Here is a 24,022-nt window from a genome sequence, read left to right as displayed (position 1 = left end):
TCCGCTGATGTTATAAGTGATGTAATACAGCTGCAGACACCAGACATTGTTGCACTCACGGAGACAAAACTTGAAGATGTAATTTTAAATGAGGTCATATTCCCAAGGGGCTACTCAATTTGGAGACGGGACAGAAAAATTAGGAAAGGCGGTGGCGTTGCTGTGCTGGTAAAAGAACACCTAAAGGTGAAGGAAATAATGACTGCCAATCCACAAGAAGTTGACATAATAGCACTAGAGATCTGCTATGAGGATGATAAACTAATGATGATAAATGCATATAGTCCACCGCCAAGCAGCACATGGTCAAAGGAGGAGCTAGGTAGTAAACGTGAAGGTCTTATAACAATAATGAGAGAGATTATAGCGAGAGCGGATAACGATAGATCACGACTGTTGATAGTCGGTGACTTCAACTTGAAATCCATAGACTGGGAAGCATATGAAGCTAAAACAGAAGATTTTTGGACCTGTAAATTTGTAGACCTCATCCTGGAAACATTCTTGTATCAACATGTTAAACAAGCTACGAGGATGAGGGAAGGGGACGTTCCCTCCATGCTAGATTTGATATTTACCAGGAAGGAGGAAGAGATATTTGACATTCAGTACCTTCCTCCCTTGGGTAAAAGTGACCATGTCTTTTTGGGAATAAAGTATGCAATGCGTTATAAGCTGGAAGAAAATAAGGAGGTTGAAGCAGTTGAAAAACCAGACTTCAGGAGAGGACATTATGGTGACCTTAGAAATTTTTTTAGTGAGTATAATTGGACAGACTTGATGCTAGGCAAGGAAGTGAATGAGATGTATGGCAAGTTTTGTGAAATATATGATAAAGGCACAAAAAAATTTATACCAAAACAGAGATGCAGAACTAGGAAACAGGATTGGTTCAATAGAAATTGCGAGAGGGCTAGAGACCGAAAGACACAAAAATGGAATCAATACAGGAAGAGGCCGAACCCCCAAACATACCAGCGATACAAAGATGCGAGAAACAACTACACGGCAGTGAGGAGAGAGGCAGAAAGAAATTTTGAAAAAGGGATTGCGGACAAATGTAAAACAGAACCAGGTCTATTCTATAAATTCATAAACAACAAATTGCAGGTAAAGGATAATATTCAGAGGTTGAAAATGGGAAATAGATTCACGGAAGATGAAAAGGAAATGTGTGAAACACTAAACGAAAAGTTCCAAAGTGTGTTTGTACAAAATGAAATCTTTAGGGAACCAGATACAATAAGAATTCCAGAGAACAACATAGAACACATAGAGGTGTCTAGAGACGAAGTGGATAAAATGCTCAAGGAGCTCGGTAAGAACAAAGCAGCTGGCCCAGATGGCGTTTCACCATGGGTTCTGAGAGAATGTGCATCTGAGCTCAGCATTCCACTTCACCTGATCTTTCAGGCATCCCTGTGTACAGGAATCGTAGCAGACGGGTGGAAACAGGCTAACATAGTTCCAATCTACAAAAGTGGCAGCAGGGAAGACCCCCTCAATTATAGACCTGTATCATTGACAAGTGTAATAGTGAAAGTATTGGAAAAGCTAATCAAAACTAAATGGGTAGAACACCTAGAGAGAAATGATATAATATCAGACAGACAGTATGGTTTTCGATCTGGAAGATCCTGTGTATCGAATTTACTCAGTTTCTATGATCGAGCCACAGAGATATTACAGGAAAGAGATGGTTGGGTTGACTGCATCTATCTGGACCTAAAAAAGGCTTTCGACAGAGTTCCACATAAGAGGTTGTTCTGGAAACTGGAAAATATTGGAGGGGTGACAGGTAAGCTTCTATCATGGATGAAAAATTTTCTGACTGATAGAAAAATGAGGGCAGTAATCAGAGGCAATGTATCGGAATGGAGAAATGTCACAAGTGGAGTACCACAGGGTTCAGTTCTTGCACCAGTGATGTTTATTGTGTACATAAATGATCTACCAGTTGGTATACAGAATTATATGAACATGTTTGCTGATGATGCTAAGATAATAGGAAGGATAAGAAATTTAGATGACTGTCATGCCCTTCAAGAAGACCTGGACAAAATAAGTATATGGAGCACCACTTGGCAAATGGAATTTAATGTAAATAAATGTCATGTTATGGAATGTGGAATAGGAGAACATAGACCCCACACAACCTATATATTATGTGAGAAATCTTTAAAGAATTCTGATAAAGAAAGAGATCTAGGAGTGGTTGTAGATAGAAAACTATCACCTGAGGACCACATAAAGAATATTGTGCAAGGAGCCTATGCTATGCTTTCTAACTTCAGAATTGCATTTAAATACATGGATGGTGATATACTAAAGAAATTGTTCATGACTTTTGTTAGGCCAAAGCTAGAATATGCAGCTGTTGTGTGGTGCCCATATCTTAAGAAGCACATCAACAAACTGGAAAAGGTGCAAAGACATGCTACTAAGTGGCTCCCAGAACTGAAGGGCAAGAGCTACGAGGAGAGGTTAGAAGCATTAAATATGCCAAAACTAGAAGACAGAAGAAAAAGAGGTGATATGATAACTACGTACAAAATAGTAACAGGAATTGATAAAATCGACAGGGAAGACTTCCTGAGACCTGGAATTTCAAGAACAAGAGGTCATAGATTTAAACTAGCTAAACACAGATGCCGAAGAAATATAAGAAAATTCACCTTCGCAAATAGAGTGGTAGACGGTTGGAACAAGTTAAGTGAGAAGGTGGTGGAGGCCAAGACCGTCAGTAGTTTCAAAGCGTTATATGACAAAGAGTGCTGGGAAGACGGGACACCACGAGCGTAGCTCTCATCCTGTAACTACACTTAGGTAATTACACACACTCTCACACACACACTCTCACACACACACACACACACACTCTCACACTCTCTGTCTCCTGCAGCACATATCAAGCGGATAACATCAGCGGCATATGCCAGGCTGGCCAACATACGAACGGCATTCAGAAACTTGTGTAAAGAATCATTCAGAACTTTGTATACCACATATGTCAGGCCAATCCTGGAGTATGCAGCCCCAGCATGGAGTCCATATCTAGTCAAGGATAAGACTAAACTGGAAAAGGTTCAAAGGTTTGCCACCAGACTAGTACCCGAGCTGAGAGGTATGAGCTACGAGGAGAGACTACGGGAATTAAACCTCACTTCGCTGGAAGACAGAAGAGTTAGGGGGGACATGATCACCACATTCAAGATTCTGAAGGGGATTGATAGGGTAGATAAAGACAGTCTATTTAACACAAGGGGAACACGCACAAGGGGACACAGGTGGAAACTGAGTGCCCAAATGAGCCACAGAGATATTAGAAAGAACTTTTTTAGTGTCAGAGTGGTTGACAAATGGAATGCATTAGGAAGTGATGTGGTGGAGGCTGACTCCATACACAGTTTCAAGTGTAGATATGACAGAGCCCGATAGGCTCATGAATCTGTACACCTGTTGATTGACGGTTGAGAGGCGGGACCAAAGAGCCAGAGCTCAACCCCCGCAAACACAACTAGGTGAGTACAACTAGGTGAGTACACACACACACACACACACACACACACACACACACACACACACACACACACACACACACACACACACACACACCCATATCTTAAGAAGCACATCAACAAACTGGAAAAGGTGCAAAGACATGCTACTAAGTGGCTCCCAGAATTGAAGGGCAAGAGCTACGAGGAGAGGTTAGAAGCATTAAATATGCCAAAACTAGAAGACAGAAGAAAAAGAGGTGATATGATCACTACGTACAAAATAGTAACAGGAATTGATAAAATCGACAGGGAAGACTTCCTGAGACCTGGAACTTCAAGAACAAGAGGCCATAGATTTAAACTAGCTAAACACAGATGCCGAAGAAATATAAGAAAATTCACCTTCGCAAATAGAGTGGTAGACGGTTGGAACAAGTTAAGTGAGAAGGTGGTGGAGGCCAAGACCGTCAGTAGTTTCAAAGCGTTATATGACAAAGAGTGCTGGGAAGACGGGACACCACGAGCGTAGCTCTCATCCTGTAACTACACTTAGGTAATTACACTTAGGTAATTACACACACACACACACACACACACACACACACACACACACACACTCACTCACTCACTCACCAGATTTTTTACTAACTTGCTCCTTACCCCAACTACTAAAAATGAAATTCTACTATGATATTCTTCTGTTATAAATGTTTTCCTTTTACAGTATTTGTTCTCGTAATGTTACTCTCATTTACCAAGAAAAGCATTTTGCCATCTGCATTCCACAACTTCCAAGGACCTATTGCATGCTTGTAGTCTCTAATTTGATCCTCACTCTAAGAGCTCCTCGAGTCGTTTACTTTTAATGGTTTCAGATATCTGCCATAATCACAAAAGCAAATCTCCACATATACAAAGTTCCGGCTTTTTTTATCATATACCAGTCGTTTATCTCCCTTTTTTTTTCAGCATTACAACCATGTATTCATTTCCATTCTTCATATATTCATAATTTTGTTATGCATATAATATTTTTGGTTTTCCTTTCGATAAATTTATCACCTTGAACTTTGGGTCCAGAAGCACTGTGGTCTGTGCCCTTGTTCACAACCAAGACTCCCGAGTTAACTCACTGAGAGGGACTAAACTAACCATTATCAAGTTATTATCACATGACTTAATAATGGCCCAGGACGGACGGAAATGTCGTAGTTTCTCCATTTTCTGATGTATGGTTTGATCATATTTTCGGCCGTGTTATTGTGACTCATTGTCTGCACAGTTAGGCACGTTTCCTTTCACCTAATGCTCTGTTCACCTAGCATTAGGTACCTGGTAATTGGGCAACTGTTGTTGGTTACATCCTTGGGGAACATCAGTCGTTCACCTAAACCAACCTCAGTCACTTTTGTATGTGTAAAAATATTTAACTATTAAAAATAATAAATCCCTATGTTACCTTAACTTTATTCTATTATTATTATTATTACTATTATTATTACTATTCTCCATTTTCTGTAGTGGGAAGTATCAGCATAGAGAAGTTAGAAGAGCAGTACTGTATAAAAAGAAAGGGGAAGGAATTTTAAAAAATGAGATCTATCCATTTATCACATCAATGCTCAGGCCAGAATCACCGAGTGCCAGCACCAGTCACATGCAAGCAAATGTTTTAACCGTCATGGTCATAGGAAGTATGTTAGGGTTATCGAGGTTCTCCTAGAACCTAGACCAATGACTGACCTTCCTCAATACACAGCCCACAACAGTTACCTAACTCTTTGATACCCATTGACTGCTAAGTGAAAAAATGCATGAGGTGTAAGAAAATGTGCCCTTCTATCTTTCTTTCAACTTCATTTTGCATAATAATTATAATAATAATTGTTTTAATCAATAATGATTACTCTTCCTTCTGCTGGGTCATGAAAGAAGCCGGCCTCGGGTGAAAGGGGGCTGTGATGATCTTTGTCTGGAACCCGTAGGTGCGTGGCTCGAACATCCACCTCCTGGGGTTCGTGCGGCCTAAGCTCTGCTTCCCGAAGCTGGGGTCGTTTTTGCCCTTGCTGGGGTCATTCTTTTCCGGCCCCAACCACAACGGTCTGCAGGTTTGGAGTCCCTGTGCCTTCTTTTATCAACTTTGAGGTAAACCCCGGAGCTGGATCCCCTAGGGCAGTTCATTATTGCCTTCAACGCCATTCCGACAGTTCCTGCGATGGCGCTGGAACCAATCGTATTGGCGTTTATCTTTCCACTGGAGTCGTTCGGTGCCGTGGAGAGGGGGGACCTGCTGCAAGGGTGACAGCTTCCCCATATCAACCTACCCTGTCATTGTATCCTGGAGAGGCTACTCCAGACCGACAAGCAGAGCACAACTCTGTAGTCTCTTTACACTAATGGAATGCCTACTCTTAATAGCCCCCATCCCCCCCTTCCCCCCAAAAAAAAATCCCGCATAAAATATCACCGTTTCCCATTTCCATTGCTCCTCATTTATTTATCTTAACATTTCACTCAGCCATGCAGTCTTACGGCTGTTATCTGGAATCAGTGCAGGTATGGGCCCCAGAGTCAAGGTGATTCTACCCCTTCATGGGGCAGGAATTTGGAATTGTCTCCATCTTGCTCTCCATTATGCATCTTTTTGCTGAATCTTGAATATTTGTTAATCATCTAGAATACTGCACATCCTTTTCTTGTTTACTAATAAAAAAAAAAATTCTGATTGTAGAAACTTATACCTATCTACTGTAAATGCAGATATTGTTAGTTGTTGAATTGTTACTGATACTGTGGTTAATAATCTCAATATATACTTTCATTTTTATACCTGTGAGGTACATATTGAGAACAGATAGGCTAAGAGCATAATTTTATTTTGTTTTATTTTTTACAGGTATTCATGGGTCAGTTCAATAGAACGGTGGGTGTCATCGGTAAATAGGTCAGACATAGTTGTCATTGGCTCAGGTCGGGATAACTTCAACGGAGCTGAAGTGGTCATCGTGAGTTACGACCTCTTGTCACGTAGAGCCAAAGAAATTCTGGATCATAACTTTCAAGTTGTAATAATGGTAGGTACAGAATTTATACTGTTACAGATTACACTACAACTAATGTATACAATGCCAACTCCAAAATCCAGACTGCAGAACTCTATATCTTACCAGACCTAATCTGGATTTGCGAGGAAACCTTTTTTTTTTTTTTTTTTTTTTTTTTTTTTTTTTTTTTTTTTTTTTTAACAGTCTTGCACTGTATTACCTTGTATTTAGGTGGTGGTGTAACAATAGAACACATTTTTTAATACATATGCAAAGATTGTTATATAATATTAAAAACACCAATATGATAAAAACTGTTTTACTGGCTTTAGCCCTTAAACTGCTCCTGTCACCCCTCAGGCAATAAGCACCTCTGTGCTATTTGCCTGTGGGAAGACTAGCTGCACCCCATAATACTCGAGTCTCACTGATTATATGTGGACGTCATTCAACAATAGAAACCTCTGGCAATCATTTGCCATAATGGAAGAAGTCCTGCGAGCCTTAGTTTTCATCATGGTCCTAAGTGAAAAGATGGCACCATGCCTGGTGCATCACCATCCATTAACTGATTCCCATTTTTGGAACCACTGATGCAATGCAAAATTGCAAGAACTTTTATGGACATGAAAGATCTTAGTGATGTGAAAGAATCTGTTACAAGTAGTTAACTTGAAAATTACCCCTCAGAATATAACATCAACATTTTTTTTACTCCACTGTGGCTAAATTTTCATTTAGCATTTTCATCCATATTTAGATAATTTCTTTCTCCTATCTGGTCTAGCCAGACTACTCTTGTTAGCAGACAGCTTTTGTACTTACAAATAAATAAATATCAAAGGAAAACTGGGCCTGGGCAAGCGAGTTGGGTGGACGTCTCATTCAGACCTGTGGAGAGGGGACAACACTTGAAGCACTAGTTACCTTGTTGTCAGTTTTGTTTTGATAGATCAGCACTCAACAAAACTTTTCTCTGAGGGAAGTTGAGTTTTTGTGATCCTCTTATATTGTGTGTAGGATCTTATATTGTGAGAGCGGTTTGCTTTGGTGCCAAGTTGAATTTTGATCATAATTCCTGTTGTCAGAGACAGAAAGCCTCTACTTTGACTTATTGAGGTCCCCTGAAGCAAACTAGTGACCTTTTTCCTGGAGTTAGGCAACCTGCAATAGTTGCCTAACTCCCAGGAACCTATTTGCTGCCAGGTGAATAGAGGCATAAAGTGAAGGGAACATGCCCAACCATTCTGTCCCACCTGGGGATGGAGGCTGTACACCACTTCATAATGGGGATCATGAGGGTTTTGCAAGGGCCCTTTGATCCTGGTGAGTAGTCTCACTGGTGTCTGGCATAACTTGTTCTATTTTGGCCAGTGCATATTTTCAGATACTTTCCTCTTATGACTTAGATCAACTTACTTTTCAACATTTATCTTAGTTATCATATAAAAAATTGGTTATCCTAAAGTGCTATTTATGTACTTACGGACCTAAAAGTTAGAACTCGAGGGCATAATTATTTCACTGTACAGTATTATGGTGTATTTTTTGTATAGCTCATATTGTTTAATATTTTCACAGGATGAATCACATATGCTGAAGAGTTTTAAGACAGCGAGATACAAGGCTGCTGCACCCATCATGAAGAAAGCTAAACGCGTTTTGCTGCTGAGTGGAACACCGGCCCTCTCGAGACCCTCGGAACTCTTCACACAGATTAATGGAATAAACCCAAAGCTTTTTCCCAGGTGAAATAGTTTTATGATTGATTATAGATTATTGATGGTAGATTATTAGCGATTGAGTGGGTTTTATTGGTATGCAGACTTCTAATTAAATAGTTTATTGAAAACAACAGCGGGTTTTCTTCCTATTGGGGGAGTGTTGTACATGCTGCTATGGCGGTATGTCCACTCACAAGATGAGTGGCGCTGCCCAATAAACTCGCCCCTCGGGGCAAAATTTAAAAAATTTAACAGAATAAAATATTTAATTACTCATCATTAATACAGTAGTGTATCCTGCTCAAAGACAAAGCAGATCGTGTTAATGGTGTTTACATTGTATAGCTTGTGCTCTGGATCACAATCTTGGTGCATATCTTGGTTCATAGGTCAAGACGTGAATCTTGGGTTACCCCGGACACTGGGTCTTTCTCTGTATCACTCTCTCCCTCTCATTTTCATTCCTCTTCCTCCCCTTCCCAACAGGTAGTACCTCCCAGTGGTCACATAATTATAATTACATTACAATACAAAAATATAGAGTACTTCATAATCTTGAAATTGAAATAAGTTTATTGAGGTAAAATACACACAAAGGGATGAGGTAGCTCAAGCTATTCTCACACCATAATTCATAATCTTTGCTTCATGAGATTTATGAGTATAGGTGTCCTGGGAAACCTTATCTCAATCAACCTGATGCAATCAAACCATATGGCAGTGAGTGAATAAATAAACTATTATCAGTTCAAATATACAACAGAAGCGTTTGTTCTTTCTGAGATCGAGTATAAATTTTCTCATACATTGAGTTGCTCAATGGACACTTGTTGAGAATGATGTGATATCAGTTTCCAGGAGTATGGTATTCGTTACTGTGCTGGGAATCATACCGCATGGGGATGGGACTTCTCGGGTTTCAGCAACATGGAAGAACTACAGATTATCTTGCAGGCCAAACTCATGATCCGCAGACTCAAGTCGGAGGTGCTCGACCAACTACCTGCTAAACAAAGGTAATGTTCAAGTTTTCCGTAATTGCATGTTTAATAAAGACTGCTTTAAAAGGATATTTATGAGGTATGTATTTTAGGAAAGGAAAGGAAATTGAGGAGAAAGCAGTATGACTATATAGTATATAGCATATGGAAGGGATACAAGGACAGGATAGGAGCTGGAATAGGGGGATGCAGTGAAGGGACTATCCCCAACAGCTTGGATCATTGGGGATTGAATGATGACCTACAAGAAGCAAGGTCATCATTCAATTGCCTCTGCCTCTGTATAAGGCATAGCATATAGTTTGGCATTAATGCTATTTCCTTCTACAGTATGCACATAGAATAGTACTAAATTATGTTGCTGTGTTTTGAGTGGTGAATTTTAGTTATATATTTCTATGCAGTCACACTTTGCTGCTTCATAAGGCAAGATCCTATTGGTTCCATGGATAGGATCCTGCTCAGTAATAGCAAGCTAAAATTCTGAAAAAGCACAGTTAGAATCCTTTCAAATGTCCCTGCTAGGTCATGCTGGTCCTGGCTTCTGACAAGTGGTGGATGGGACCCAAGAGGCCTGATGTGCTGGGCTAAGGCTTTTTTTTTTTTTTTTTTTTTTATTATTATTATTTTCTACCACAGACGTGGCCACACATTTACAATGCTAACCAGCATATATACATTTTCTTCTGTCCTCCATGGACAGGGTTAGAGAAATGTTAAACATATAGATCAAGGGTTTATTGAAGGCTTGATGGTACATGTATCAGCACTAAGCTCGTGGAGTTACTGCGGTTCCACCAGAAAAGTACATTTCATTACATCTAATGCTTGATTTTCTTATCCCTACAATATTTCATGTATATACATTTTTCATTCAAAATATTAAATTTTTTACTTTCCCCATACCTTTATTGTCTGGCATTTCGCCACATTTGTCCATGGTATATATATATATTCTGATGAGTTAAGGTAAAAGGCAGTACTTGTTGCATGTTATGAAATTATCAACTTGTTGCTTGAGATGATCCAGAGAGGGTTTAAATCTTTAGCAGTTGCAATGACATTGTATTGTACAGGCTCAAATTCAATTCCCCGAACATCCAAGTGAATACATAAATAAATGTACATATTACAATAGTATATATATAATTTTCTTTTTGTAAAAGTTCCAAGTGCATGTTAGATCAACAAGGGGAATATTGTTTCACATGTCAAATTATAATTTATTTAAAATGTGTAAGTAATTTGGGTTATCCCTTTCAGAATGACAGTCATCTTAGATCCAGCATCTGTTCTAACTGGCACCAAAGCCATGCAAGCTGCAGCAAAGCAACTTGGCCTGAAAACTCTTAATGGAGCAGAGCGACATGGTGCCCTTCTCCAGTTCTTTATAGAAACAGCTCAAGCTAAGCTAAAAGCCGTGAGGTGGGTAGATAATTGTGCAGTCTGTTGGCTCAATTTCCCCTCCATAAAACAAATCTGTGGATTAGCCTGACTGAAAGCATCAAACCCCAGGCTACCCACCTGGGCTGGACGGTAGAGCGACGGTCTCGCATCATGCAGGTCGGCGTTCAATCCACCGACCGTCCAAGTGGTTGGGCACCATTCCTTTTTCCCTCTCCCATCCCAAATCCTTATTCCTTTCCCGTGAGATATAGCCGTAACGGCTTGGTGCTTTCTCCTGATAGTTCCCTTCCCCACCTAACATTACTGGAACCGATACTTATTCGTTCCTAAAAAGCATCAATATTACGGGGCTTTTAATTTCCCTAAACCACCACAATTTTTATGCTGGAGTCAGTTGCATAAAAAATGTAGTGCATTCAGTTAAGAGGATGGGTCGAGCTGTGATGTCATGAAACGTTATAAATTTGTTATTCAATTAAGGCATGCATCTTGATTGCAGTTGTTCTAAGCCAAAGATGAACTGTGTGGCCAGTTCTATAGCTAGAAAAAAAAATATATATTTTACTATATGTAGTAAATATATTTGACGCTTAGCATATATCTAAATATATATCTATCTGGTATCACGACTAGCCTCATCCAGTTTGCAATTGATTTTTGTTTAGATAATAGATAATTTTCTGACAGTAGGACACAGCCCCACTCCTGTGCCAGGTTAGTTCACTATGGGCTCACCATAGCCCGTGCTGCTAGGAACGTTGTGTTCCGAGTAGCTGAATCTAAGACAACAACATCATTCTAACAATACAATGAAGTAAGTACATATCAGAAGAAGCCTTTAGACTGACATGACTATAACAACACTGTTCAAGGTAGTAGAGTGCTGGCAAGAGTGAGATGTCTTACTCAAGATGCCAATATGCAACCCGTTCTCGCAAATTCGTAAAGTCAATATTGACTTATTAACTACGTGCATAGGTGATATACTAAACATAATAGATACCCTTAAAAAGATTCATAGAAAACACCGACCTTACCTAACCTTGTTAGTATCTTAAGATAAGCATCTTATTGCTTCGTAATTACAATTATTACTTAACCTATTATAGGTATAGGTTAGGTAATAATTGTAATTACGAAGCTATAAGATGCTTATCTTAAGATACTAACAAGGTTAGGTAAGGTCGGTGTTTTCTATGAATATTTTTAAGGGTATCTATTATGTTAAGTATGTAACCTATGCACATATTTAATAAGTCAATATTGACTTATTAAATTTGCGAGAACGGGTTGCAACATGAGAGCAGCAAGACATGAGCTTGTCTATATTACATCAACCTGATCCATTAGTATGTGTACCTAGTTGCATAAAATTAAAGGGAATGGTAAGCAAAGTTCTTGCAATACAATATAATTGAAAGTGTATTTGATTATTAAAGGAAAGATGACCTTTGTGAAATTATTATCTTTTATTTATTTTTTTATTTTTTTTACAGTGATTACGTCAAGGAGCTGTTGGAGTCGGACAAGAAGTTCCTAGTGTTTGCCCATCACAAAGTTATGATGGACAAGCTGTGTAATACTTGTGACAGTGTCAACTGCAAGTTAGTATAACAAATTTAACATTTAGTCACTCTATTTATGAACAAAATGATTTCTCATTCTACTTGAAGGGGTAAACCTTCACATGACTTCAGCCCATTTACATAGTTCAACCTGTGTTATAACTATACATATACACCCCTTAGTTTACCTTTAGCTTCTCCTTAGTGTTCACCTCATTCGGAGACACTACAGTACAGTATTCCCCGTTTTCTTTATCTTTGACATCTCATTTGATTTATACCACTTCTACACATCATTGCCAAACTTACTTTATACTAAAAAGTATTATTCTATCAAGATTTTTGTCATGAACTTTCTCACTTTTCATTTTACCCTACATTTATTTCTTTATTTTAAAGTTTTCTGAATTTCTTGTAAATTAAATGTATCCTTCCCAGGAACTTAACAAACTTAACTTTAGAGGTTGACTAATTTTTCAAACAACTTTCTCTTTGCAATTAATGTATATTATTATTCTTTCTGAAATAATTGACCAATTCATACCAATTTCCCAATTTGTGACCCCACACACACACACCTTTGTAGCAATGAACCTAATTGCAACTCCCTCCTATTTATCTTGAATTTAGATGATCTAATGGTCTGTTCTGTTGTAAAATGTGTTGCCATTTCATGGATGGGAAATGGTGAGCAATAACGGGCTAGCTAGCCATGTAGTTCATTCTGGCCATAAGCTAGAATAGTTCAGCATTTATTCATTACCATTACAAATTCATTACAAAACATCTATTCTCTTACAATTAGTGCTGTAACAACACTACTGTATCCATCTTCATACTTGTGTCATGAAGCAAAAAATTATTCCATGTTCCATTAGACATATAATTTACTTTGAAATGTAAACTATAATTAAAGAAGCACATCCTTAGTACTGAAGCACACAAAATGCTGGCAAGCGATGTACAGTAGAGAAACCCCGAAGACAGAGTAAACATTTTGCTCAAATCTACGAGAAATACACAAGACTTGGCCTTACAAAGGTGCAAAATTGTTTGCTTGTTTGTGATGTGTGTTTGTGTATATAGATATATGAACACGTTGTGCTGAACAGGGTGAAAGTAACTTGAGCTGCCTCATCCCTTTGTGTATGTTTATACCTCAATAAACTTATTTCAATTTCTAGGAGAAAGAATGTGGTCTGTGAAGACAGTAAGAGATTATGCATTATAATGGATTTTTTATAAAGTGACAAGGTATAGTACATATACTATACATAGTACATATATATATGTACATATAGTACATATAGACAAGGTACATATATATATGTACATATAGACATAGTACATATATATATGTACATATAGACAAGGTATAGTATATATACCCTGCACTGCGCACCTGTTTTCGGCAAAAAACTTCATAGTGCAATTGTTAAGGACATTTTTGTTTAGTTTTTATAAATGTTCGGGTAAAGTTAATGTCAAAATGTTTCCAAACTCAACTATTTTCATTTTAAATCACAAAGAGTGACGAAAACATTAAAAAACATTAAAATATAGCCTAATTAAAAATAAAAACGAACAATTTTCAAAATATTATTTGTTGTTTGGCGCAGTGTAGTGGTTAATTTAGAAAGGAGGGTTGCCATGTTGAACTTTCCTTCACTGTTGGATAGTATTGAAGTGCTTGATGGCTACAAATCCAATACACAGTCTTCTAATCTTGCTTTGTTCTTTGTTGATTTGCTTAGCATCATTGATGCTCAATGAGGTGTTTCTCCAGGTATACAATATACAGTATGTATGACAAGCATTATTGGTATTATTAATGCAGCAGGCATTCTTGTGATTGTAAATTCTTGCATTTAAGTTTCTGGATGGTTCATCTATGTACACTTTGTCACAAATATTACAGGGTATAGTATTCATATCTGATGTGACATTTTGTTGCTAATTCTGCTACTGTTTGGGATTTTGATTGTTTAATTCCCATTGTCAAGGAGAGGAAGCCCCAACCAACAGTGTACTTTGAGGTCCCTCCTAAGTTGAACTACTGACTTTTCAAAAGATGCAACCCCACAACAGTTGCCTAACTGCTGAATACCCATTTCCTGCTTTGTGAACTTAAGCACTAAGTGAAAGGAAACATGCCCAACTATTTCTGTCCTACCCGGGAATCAAACCCAGGATCCTCGATTGGGAATCGAGAATGAAGCCAACGGTACTAGGAGACCCTTGTGCAATCCTGAACTGTATTGGCTTTATTGCAGGTATTGGTTGCTGTTTTTTAATTTGTCCTGTCGGGAGAATAAATCGTCATTTTGGTCCTGTTATTTTAGTGTTAATGTTGATCTCTCTGCATGGCCTAATGAATGATGTTGGGTATTTAACTAAAACCTGTAGTAATACTGATAAAAAGGTATGGTGCACAAGACTTCCACTACTGTACAGTCAAAACGCTCACCAGCAGTATAATTAGTGACATCACCATGCCTCAGGCCGGGCTTGGGGAGTAGAACAACTCTCAGAACCCTCTCCAGGTATGCTCCAGGTAACTATACTGTACCACCAAAACAGTGGTGAAAAAGCACACACAGGAAAAACATCCCAAAAATTAGATGATAAGATTTACAAACACAAATACGCCAACCGTGTTACACACAGGAACCAGGAGCAACACACAATTAACTTCAGGGATGCCAGCAAAGAAGAAAACATTAAGAGACAGTGTAGGGATCTGCAGCCATCAAGCACTACAACACCATCAAAGAGAATGAAGGAAAATTTAACATTACTCTCCCGTATTATTTCACAAATATAAAATACGTAATCTCTTGCCCCTATCACTGACCTCATCCTATCTAATTTCACTTTTGCCACATGTTTCCCTTTTGTATCCACTAGCCCCTGTGTTTGTCTATTAAAGTTGATGAAGCCTTAACAGGTGACACGTCACCTACTGTTAAGATCTTCTCTCCTCTTGGTGCTTCTCTACATACATATCCTTTCACAATGTATGAAGTATTTTATGTATTTGTGATAGTCTGACCTATTCAAATTTTACTTGGCAGGTATATCAGGATCGATGGCAAGACTAATGCAGAATTGAGGCAAAACTTAGTTACAAAATTTCAAACAAATGATGATATCAAAGTTGCAGTTCTGTCCATTACAGCTGCTAATACTGGAATTACGCTTACTGCGGCTCAGATTGTTGTCTTTGCGGAATTATTTTGGAATCCAGGGGTAAGTAAAAAGAGGGAAAGCAAATGTATTAAACAGGATAGATAAATAACCCAATCCACACACACACACACACACACACAATTAAATGAAAGTAATTATGTTTCAGCCGTTTCTAGGCCCTTCGCAATTCCTTGTCACGACTTGATAAGGGTCCAGGACAGACCAAAATGCAAAATGTTATGACGTGAAAGATTCAAGATGGGCCAAAACCTTCACACAACTTGACAAGTGCCCAGGATAAACCAAAATGTTGTCATATCCCTTTCATTCCATGTGTTGGTTGGGTTCCTGTATTTGTCTTCAGCCATGTTATTGTGCTTATTATCTGCATAGAAAAGACAAGCATGATAGGGCAGAGACAAGAAATTGAATGGGAGAAAAGATAATGAACAAGAAAGCTAGTGTATGTGACAAATAATCAGTGAATTTCAGTACTGTAATTGTATGAAGAGCACATTTGTGTGCATCTGAGTATACAAGTTTGTCGTTGCATATAGTATTTGTTTTGTCACTGTGACTGAAAAAATACACACGTTCCACCTTTTTGGGGTTCTTGCAATCACCATTTCAGTTCTTATGAATTCTTGACACTGCACAGTAAAACCATTATATATTCATTGTATTTTTGTACAGTATCAGTTTTATGACTGTCAGCTTCTAAACTAGCCTATGTTCCTTAAAATCTAATATTATTTATATACAGTACACTGTATAATGTTGTGTGTGTATAAATATGCTTGTATGTGTGCATGCATGGGCAGGAGGAGGATATGAATATCTCTGTTCACCCACTATCAAGAGTAAAGACAAAAATCATGTCCTTTCAGTTGATAGTGAAATCCATGTTTTTTTTATCTAAAGTATGACCTGAATTAATTTCAAGGGTACAAAGGTTGAGACACAAAAGACTTTGACCATCGGGGATAAAATGGTGACCTGCATGAAGCAAATTCCAGTGCAAGTGGCTGGAGAACTCGTGCAAGTAAAGAGCTCGAGAGGTAACACTGATGATAAACTATCACCAGAGAACTGTATCAAGGACCATTATAAGAGGGGACTATGCTTCTTTGACCAATTTCAAAATTGTATTCATGGATGGAGAACTGCCAGAATTAATTGTCCACAACATTCGTGGGACCTAAATTAGAATAAATTAGAAGCATTTGTGCAGTATTCACGTCTCAAAACGCATGATGATTACCGGTAATTAGTAAAGGTGTAAAGATGTGCTGTTGTAATAAATAAATTTTCAGCCCAAACCACAAGAGCTACGAGGAAAGGTTGAAGGTGTTATATATAGCAAAACAAGTACCCAGAAAAAAGAAAAAAAAGAAAAAAAAAAGGTGATTCGAGTACTTGCGTGCAAAATTAAGAAAGGAATTGACAGAATTTATCAGGAATTTTTGTTTAACTTGCAACTTCAAGAACAAAAGACCATAGAATAAAATAAAGAAAACAGTGCCAAAAAGTGTACACACATTCTCTTTTATGAACAAAAAGGTAAACAGTTGGAATAAAATAAATGTGTGGGTAGTGGATACAAAAACATATAGATCTTCTAAACATTACAAGCCAAAAATTATAGAGAAGACAAGACACGGTGAGCATAGCTCTCATTTTTGAACTACAGTAATTGGGTATTTGTACAGTAACCCTATACTGCCTTTAATATTTATTCATCAAAGCAAAACAAAACAAATGTAGTGTCATTTGTCCTCAAACAATGGACATGTTACAGTAACAAACAATATACTTTAGAATACAGGTACAGTAGCTGTAAAATTATTAAATTATAGTTACAAAAAGTCAAGATTGAGTTCATAAATGCAAAAAATACAAAATTTAATCCTGCATTCTTTCCAGGTTCTTGTGCAAGCTGAGGACCGAGCTCACAGAATAGGTCAGCAAGACTGTGTGATGGTGCAGTATCTGGTGGCTCGAGGAACAGCTGACGACTACATCTGGAATTTGATTCAGTCTAAATTGGACGTGCTTGGAATGGCTGGCCTTACTAAAGACAACTTTTCCACTGCAGATTCAACATTCCAGAAGGTAAATTGCTTATTCTGATTTGTTATCTATACAAGGTCAATCATTATATAGAAAACAAACAATACTGTATTTGGCATTTTACCTGCAGTACCACTGAGTGGATAACTAGTCCTGTTTAACATCTCTTGCTTTGGATTTCACAGAATTTGTGCAGCTTTGAATGATTTGACATCAAATTGCTGAGAAAATCAGTAGGAGCCATGAGGAGGTTTCGAACCTGTATGCTCCCAAGCACACGGTCTAGACCACACACGATGTGGGGCCCTGGGAGTAAGTACCAAGTGTGCAGGTTCGAATCCTTCTCATGGATCCTGCTCATTTTCTCACTGATACATGATGTTAATGTGATTTCATTGTGCATCAAATTGCTCTTATACTGTTCAAATTTATTAAATAAATTTATTCGTTATTCAAAATTTTTATTTTCTCAAATATAAATTAAAATTATTATATATTTTAGATTTTGGCATAGGGTTAGGACCAGATTATGTTAGGTGTTAAGGCTCTGTTGGCAATTACTATACAATATTTGTATCTGTAGAATATTGGTGAAGCACTTAGAGGTGACTCAAAACAGAGAATGTGAGCGAAGTACAGTACTGTTCGAGAAAATTAAATCATCAGCTGAGTTGTGTGTAAAATGTGTTTTTCATTCATAAACAGGTGGGTTTAGCAACTAGATTAACAAGCATTTGGCTATTGTTTATGATAGCAGGCTGCATGCCTTATCAAACCAGCCACCCACCAATGCCTGCCCCATGGTTCCTCGATTTGAGTCGTGTCATATTTTTTCCGACTGTCCTTGAGTGGTTGGCAGGCAAAGACCTTGCCTAAATGGCTTGTTTTATCCATTGAAACATTGTTTCTGTCCATAAATTATATCACTAAATATTGCAAACTAAATGCAGCAAAGCAGCATTGTACAGGTATAAATGCAATTTTGTACATTATTAGGGTACACACCTAGGATTTGGGTATTCCTTCACATATGATCTTGGAATATTGTCTTCCTGGGTATGGTAGTATTAATTGAGGACAGTGGAAGTTGAGGATTCAACAGAGATCCCAAGGAGGTCTTGAATTACATGGGAGGTATCCTAGTATTCACTTTGAGCTTTGTAGGAAGCCTTATCAAAAGTATTACAGTAGTTCAAACCTTTTTAAATGCTTGAATGGTTGGTGCAGACATTGTAAAATCCATTCATACACTGAGCACTAAAATCAGTTGTTTTCTCCTTTAACTTTAAAATTGTGTATAAGATTTAATATTCAATATTTAGAACTCTTGGGGGTGAAGATGCCTCCCTTTTGTGTATGATTTTAAATGCAATAGGTGTAGTTGATACATTCCACCCTGTTGTGGTGGTGGTAATGATGTGTATTGTTGCAGCTTGGAACGGATCTGATACTACATACACCAGTTTAAATATATAATATGTATAATACTGTACAATATCTGGACTTGGAACGTTAGATGTATAAATTTCACAGATTGTGTATTCGTGCTTTAGCATTTGGATGCTCGCATTTATAGTTGGAAATATAGCCACTTTGGTCAGGATAGGTGAAAAATCCCAGTCAGGGTCACATGTCTCACATCCATGACAGCAACTCGTGATTTTGTCCAAAACTCAGAAATGAAGATGGCCATTTTTTCAGTACAGTATAAGGCTTTTGCTAGACAAAAGTTCTTTGGAACATTGTATCAAATGTTACCCTACCTTGAGGTTACCTTGAGGTGCTTCCGGGGCTTAGCGTCCCCGCGGCCCGGTCGTCGACCAGGCCTCCTGGTTGCCGGACTGATCAACCAGGCTGTTGGACGCGGCTGCTCGCAGCCTGACGTACGAGTCACAGCCTGGTTGATCAGGTATCCTTTGGAGGTGCTTATCCAGTTCTCTCTTGAACACTGTGAGGGGTCGGCCAGTTATGCCCCTTATGTGTAGTGGAAGCGTGTTGAACAGTCTCGGACCTCTGATGTTGATAGAGTTCTCTCTCAGAGTACCAGTTGCACCTCTGTTTTTCAACGGGGGTATTCTGCACATCCTGCCATGTCTTCTGGTCTCATGTGATGTTATTTCTGTGTGCAGGTTTGGGACCAGCCCCTCTAATATTTTCCACGTGTAAATTATTATGTACCTCTGTACCCTGGAATCTTGCCTTTCGTTTATTCTAGGTCTTTGGTATCGGAGTAAATATGGTAGTATGGATTGTTAGCAGGCAATGAGTCACAATAACGTGGCTAAAGTAAGTTGACCAGACCACACACTAGAAGGTGAAGGGACGACGTTGTTTCGGTCCATCCTGGACCATTCTCAAGTCGACTTGAGAATGGTCCAGGACGGACCGAAACGTCGTCGTCCCTTCACTTTCTAGTGTGTGGTCTGGTCAACGTGGATTGTTAGTTTTATAACATGTAACCTTTAGTACTACATCTTTTTTCTTTCAGGGAAATGAGCAAGAGAGCATCTTGAACTATTTTGATCAGTTAGAAGATGATGAATGTATCGAAGATTCCACTGATGAGCCCACCTTCTCCACAAAAAAGCAGAAGACCTTGTGATTACTCAAGTTGTGAATAAAATACTATAGGTGCCCCCCCCTCCCCTCCCTCCTTGTATATAACCAGAACCATTGGAATAATATAAATAATGATTTACTGAAACAAGTGTGGCTGCAACTTCTCGCCTGTATGAACCACTGAGTTGCCTGACATCCATCCTTTTAAACTACTTTACACTACTGTCACCATTCTGAACCACTGTGCCTTATAGGTATATATATAAGGCAATATATATATATATATATATATATATATATATATATATAAATATATATATATATATATATATATAAATATATATATAAATATATATATATATATATATATATATATATATATATATATATATATATATATATATATATATATATATATATAAGCATATACATAGAAATATAATATTTCCAGCTTATATGTGCCTTATGTAACCATTGAAAGTTTTAACAATTGTTATAAGAAATGAAATATCCAAAAGTGTAAATGTTATGCATGGGAACATTTTCAATATAAACTAACCAAAGTGAAAAGCCTTTCAGGATACGTGTTACTTATCATCAGCCATCCGTCACCATTTGGTTTTCTTTATACTGTACCTTAAATATAAAGTGTAAATATTGTCTTCTTTTATTTTTTTTTAATCTATTATGTACTGTATTATGAAAGGTGATGCAAAGGGTATTGTAATGAGTAATGTAATGTATTGTAAATAATGTACCCACTTTTGTAATGAGCCAAATTCTACATAAAAAAATACTAATAATTATTAGTTTGTCTTCATTTGATTGATAAAAGTTATGCTCGTTATTTGTATTTGTTATTGGGAAAAACATTATTTTTTAACACTTTGGTCCGGGAATGACGCAGCATTGCGTCATTTTTTTAGTAGACGCGATCCCAGGAATGACGCAGCATTACGTCGTTTTCGGCAGCGGCTTCAAGAGGGGTGCACAGTGGTTTTAGATATTATATGCATATACTCTTGTAGGGAATTTCATTGCGAATACATTGATACCAAAATGAAAGACCTAGGACCAGAATTGAGGTAACAAAGTTGAAAACAGTATACCATTTTATTAGCGCTCACTGGGATTATGCTCCGTCACTTTCTCTGTTTGCTGTGGGTGGTACGCCTGGCTTTTGGACTTTATATTTGCATATACTCCTGTAGGGAATTTTATTGCGAACACAATGTTACCAAAATGAAAGACCTAGGACGGGAATTGAGGTGACAAGTGTGAAAGGAGTGTACACATTTTATTGCTCTTATGCGCTCCCGGGTAACACGCGCACTCTTTTTCTCTGTTTGTTGTGGATGGTACGCCGGGCTTTTGGAATTTATGTCTTTAGTCGTGTAGAGAATTTTATTGCGAACACAATGATACCAAATTGAAAAATCCTGGACGAGAATTGAGGTGACAAAGTTGAAGAGAGTAAACACTTTTCAGAACTACCGCACGCTCCCGTGAAACGCTGGGACCCACTAGGCCTAGTTGAGGGCTGGCGCGCGGGGTGCGCGAAAGTGTTAGTCATCTTTACTAATTTATGTAAACATATTTACAATAGTACAGTCATTATTTATTCAATAAAGCATATGTATATATACAGTACATACATAAATCCACAGACAGCCATATGCTTTATGAACCTCTTATGGCTGAAACCTGTCAGTTAACCTGTTGCGTTCATATAAATGGCCTTTAAATCTAGGGGGGGAGAAAAATGAGAAGTTTATAGCATAAATTCGACAGTATTTTGTTTGCACTCACCAGTACGAGAAGTCCTGACCCACTTGCTATCTTAATGATAAATGTTGATGAAGCATAGTTATTTACATGGAAGAGGTGGTGGTGGATGTTGGGTTGACTGAAGTGGAGAATAATAGTGATAAGGTAACCTCAGATGTTGACAAATTTGGGTCAACATGTGATGAGTCAGGCGCAGGTGAGACAATGCCAGCTTTTTTGGAAGCCTTTGCAAAAGGACTAATTTATATTTGTTTTATTCCCTTTGCTCTTGTTTTAAAAAATTTCATGTACAAATTGTACAAGCTCGTCATGTCCTTAGTTTTAAACTCACTGTTACGCATTTCCATAAATGCCAGAATGCCTTCAAGATATTGCTGAACTTTTTCCATATTACATTTTTCCTTTAACGCTTCATCCTCTTCCTCTTCCTTGCCCTCTTCTGGCTTTTTTGCTGTATATAAATCCATAATTTCATCATCAGTCATGTTTTGAAAGGTTGGGGCTTCTTTGTCATAATCTCTCCATTTATCTATGTCATCTATTGTTTCTGTCATCAGTTCTGCTTTCAGTTCTGGGGACTTAATCCCCTTGACATAGGCTAGGAGTTCCTCTCTCAATTTTTTCTTCTCGCTAACTTTCTTGGTTGCAAATCCTTCAAAATCTTCATCTTCTTTGGGAACCGACCTGACGTAGGCCAGTTTTTTCCAACCATTTTTTAGTGTTGTTTGCTTTACCTCGTCCCATGCATAGCAATAGTTCAGATAGCTGATTTTATTGTTAAGACTTAACTGTTCCTAGCTGATTATTAAGACATCTGGCAAACAATCTCTTGTAGTGGTGCTTAAGATTCTTAATTATCCCTTGATCTATGGATTGAATCAGTGAAGTTGTATTGGGTGGTAAGAACGTACCAATGATATTGCCATTTACTAGCTCATCACCTCGTGGATGTGTTGCATTATTATCTAGCAGAAGCACAACTTTGCTGTTTTGCAGGAGGCCAACACTTTTCAGGTACTCCTTCACCTCGGATACAAAGTTCTTATTAAACCACTGCAAATAATACTCAAGACATTTATCCCCTTCACTGGTTCTTATAAATCACAGGGAGACACCTAGCTGACTTTAATTCTTGACTGACCAGAAATTCTCTGTTCAGCTTATAACCACCTGAAGGATCATCTTCACCACTATGAACCATCGTGTCTGTGGGTAACATACGCTAGCACAAACCTGTCTCGTCAGCATTATAAATTTGCTCTGGAGATAAATTTTGTTCCTGCACCATCTCTGCAAATTTACTTAAAATACTCGTCAGCACCAGGAGCGTCAGCAGACTGTCTTTCATCATGTACCCTAATGTATCTAATGTCATGGTGGATTTTAAAGCTTCTGAACCATCCATCACTGTATTCACATTTCTCAGGAATCTTCATTGCGTGGTGAAACTCTCATTTCTATTATCACAAAACTATTGACAAATATTTATAAACTTTTTCACTTAAAATGTCAAATTTATTAGTAAGAATTTTGGAAATATATATAATCCTTATACTGATATACAAAATTTGAATTAAAAAGCAGTACAGTACTGGTGCCATATTTGCCCAAACCTAAGCTGCACTTATTTTGTTAGGGGAGAAAAAAAATGATGATGAGTGAGGAGATGACTTGCAATGTAAAGCTGATGACAATTGTTGAGTTGAGCTCTCCCAACACTAGCCGCCTCCACCCAAATAGTTACCACTACCATACAAATGTGAATTACTACCTCAATCGTCGCAAGTTATCGCTGCAAAGGGTATTTCATGTTGTGGCATAGATTTTTTTTTATATATATATAAAGGATTTGTCTTTTTTTTTTTTTTTTTTAACAAACAAGTTCTATACAAGTTACCAAAAATAGTTTTCCCGTATTGACTCGACCCACCACGGGCATGAAAAGAGAAAAGTGACAATGTTTTCAGTCACATTATTGTTATTTCCTTTTGCCTCCCATTACACAAGCCATATAACAAACCAATATAGTTTGCATTTAATAACTGTGATGTTTTCTATCTACATCTGTTATGTTGGTGAATTAGAACTTCACCCACACTGTCCTCCTCTTCTGGAATGAATGACATCTTGCTTGGATTCTTTATTTAAACATAAGAATTTGGGATAATTACATAC

The 24,022-nt window shown here is 37.9% G+C and overlaps 1 protein-coding gene across 4 annotated transcripts in view; it reads left to right on the top strand.

The window, feature by feature from the left end:
- Positions 1-20,344, top strand: part of Marcal1 (SWI/SNF-related matrix-associated actin-dependent regulator of chromatin subfamily A-like protein 1) — a 98,520-nt gene extending 78,176 nt beyond the window's left edge. For all 4 annotated transcript variants that reach the window (XM_045727837.2, XM_045727838.2, XM_045727839.2 and 1 more), the window contains exons 7-14: positions 6,397-6,574; positions 8,126-8,292; positions 9,120-9,284; positions 10,533-10,694; positions 12,173-12,280; positions 15,316-15,490; positions 17,354-17,542; positions 19,989-20,344. In XM_045727837.2, coding sequence (XP_045583793.2) covers positions 6,397-6,574; positions 8,126-8,292; positions 9,120-9,284; positions 10,533-10,694; positions 12,173-12,280; positions 15,316-15,490; positions 17,354-17,542; positions 19,989-20,102 — 1,258 coding nt within the window. In that variant the 3' untranslated portion in view covers positions 20,103-20,344. The remainder of the gene's footprint in view (positions 1-6,396; positions 6,575-8,125; positions 8,293-9,119; positions 9,285-10,532; positions 10,695-12,172; positions 12,281-15,315; positions 15,491-17,353; positions 17,543-19,988) is intronic.
- Positions 20,345-24,022: the final 3,678 nt, after the last annotated feature.

This window comes from Procambarus clarkii, chromosome 80 (assembly GCF_040958095.1).
Source record: "Procambarus clarkii isolate CNS0578487 chromosome 80, FALCON_Pclarkii_2.0, whole genome shotgun sequence".
In the NCBI taxonomy this organism is placed as follows: domain Eukaryota; kingdom Metazoa; phylum Arthropoda; class Malacostraca; order Decapoda; family Cambaridae; genus Procambarus; species Procambarus clarkii.
This window is presented reverse-complemented; position numbering and strand designations above follow the sequence as displayed.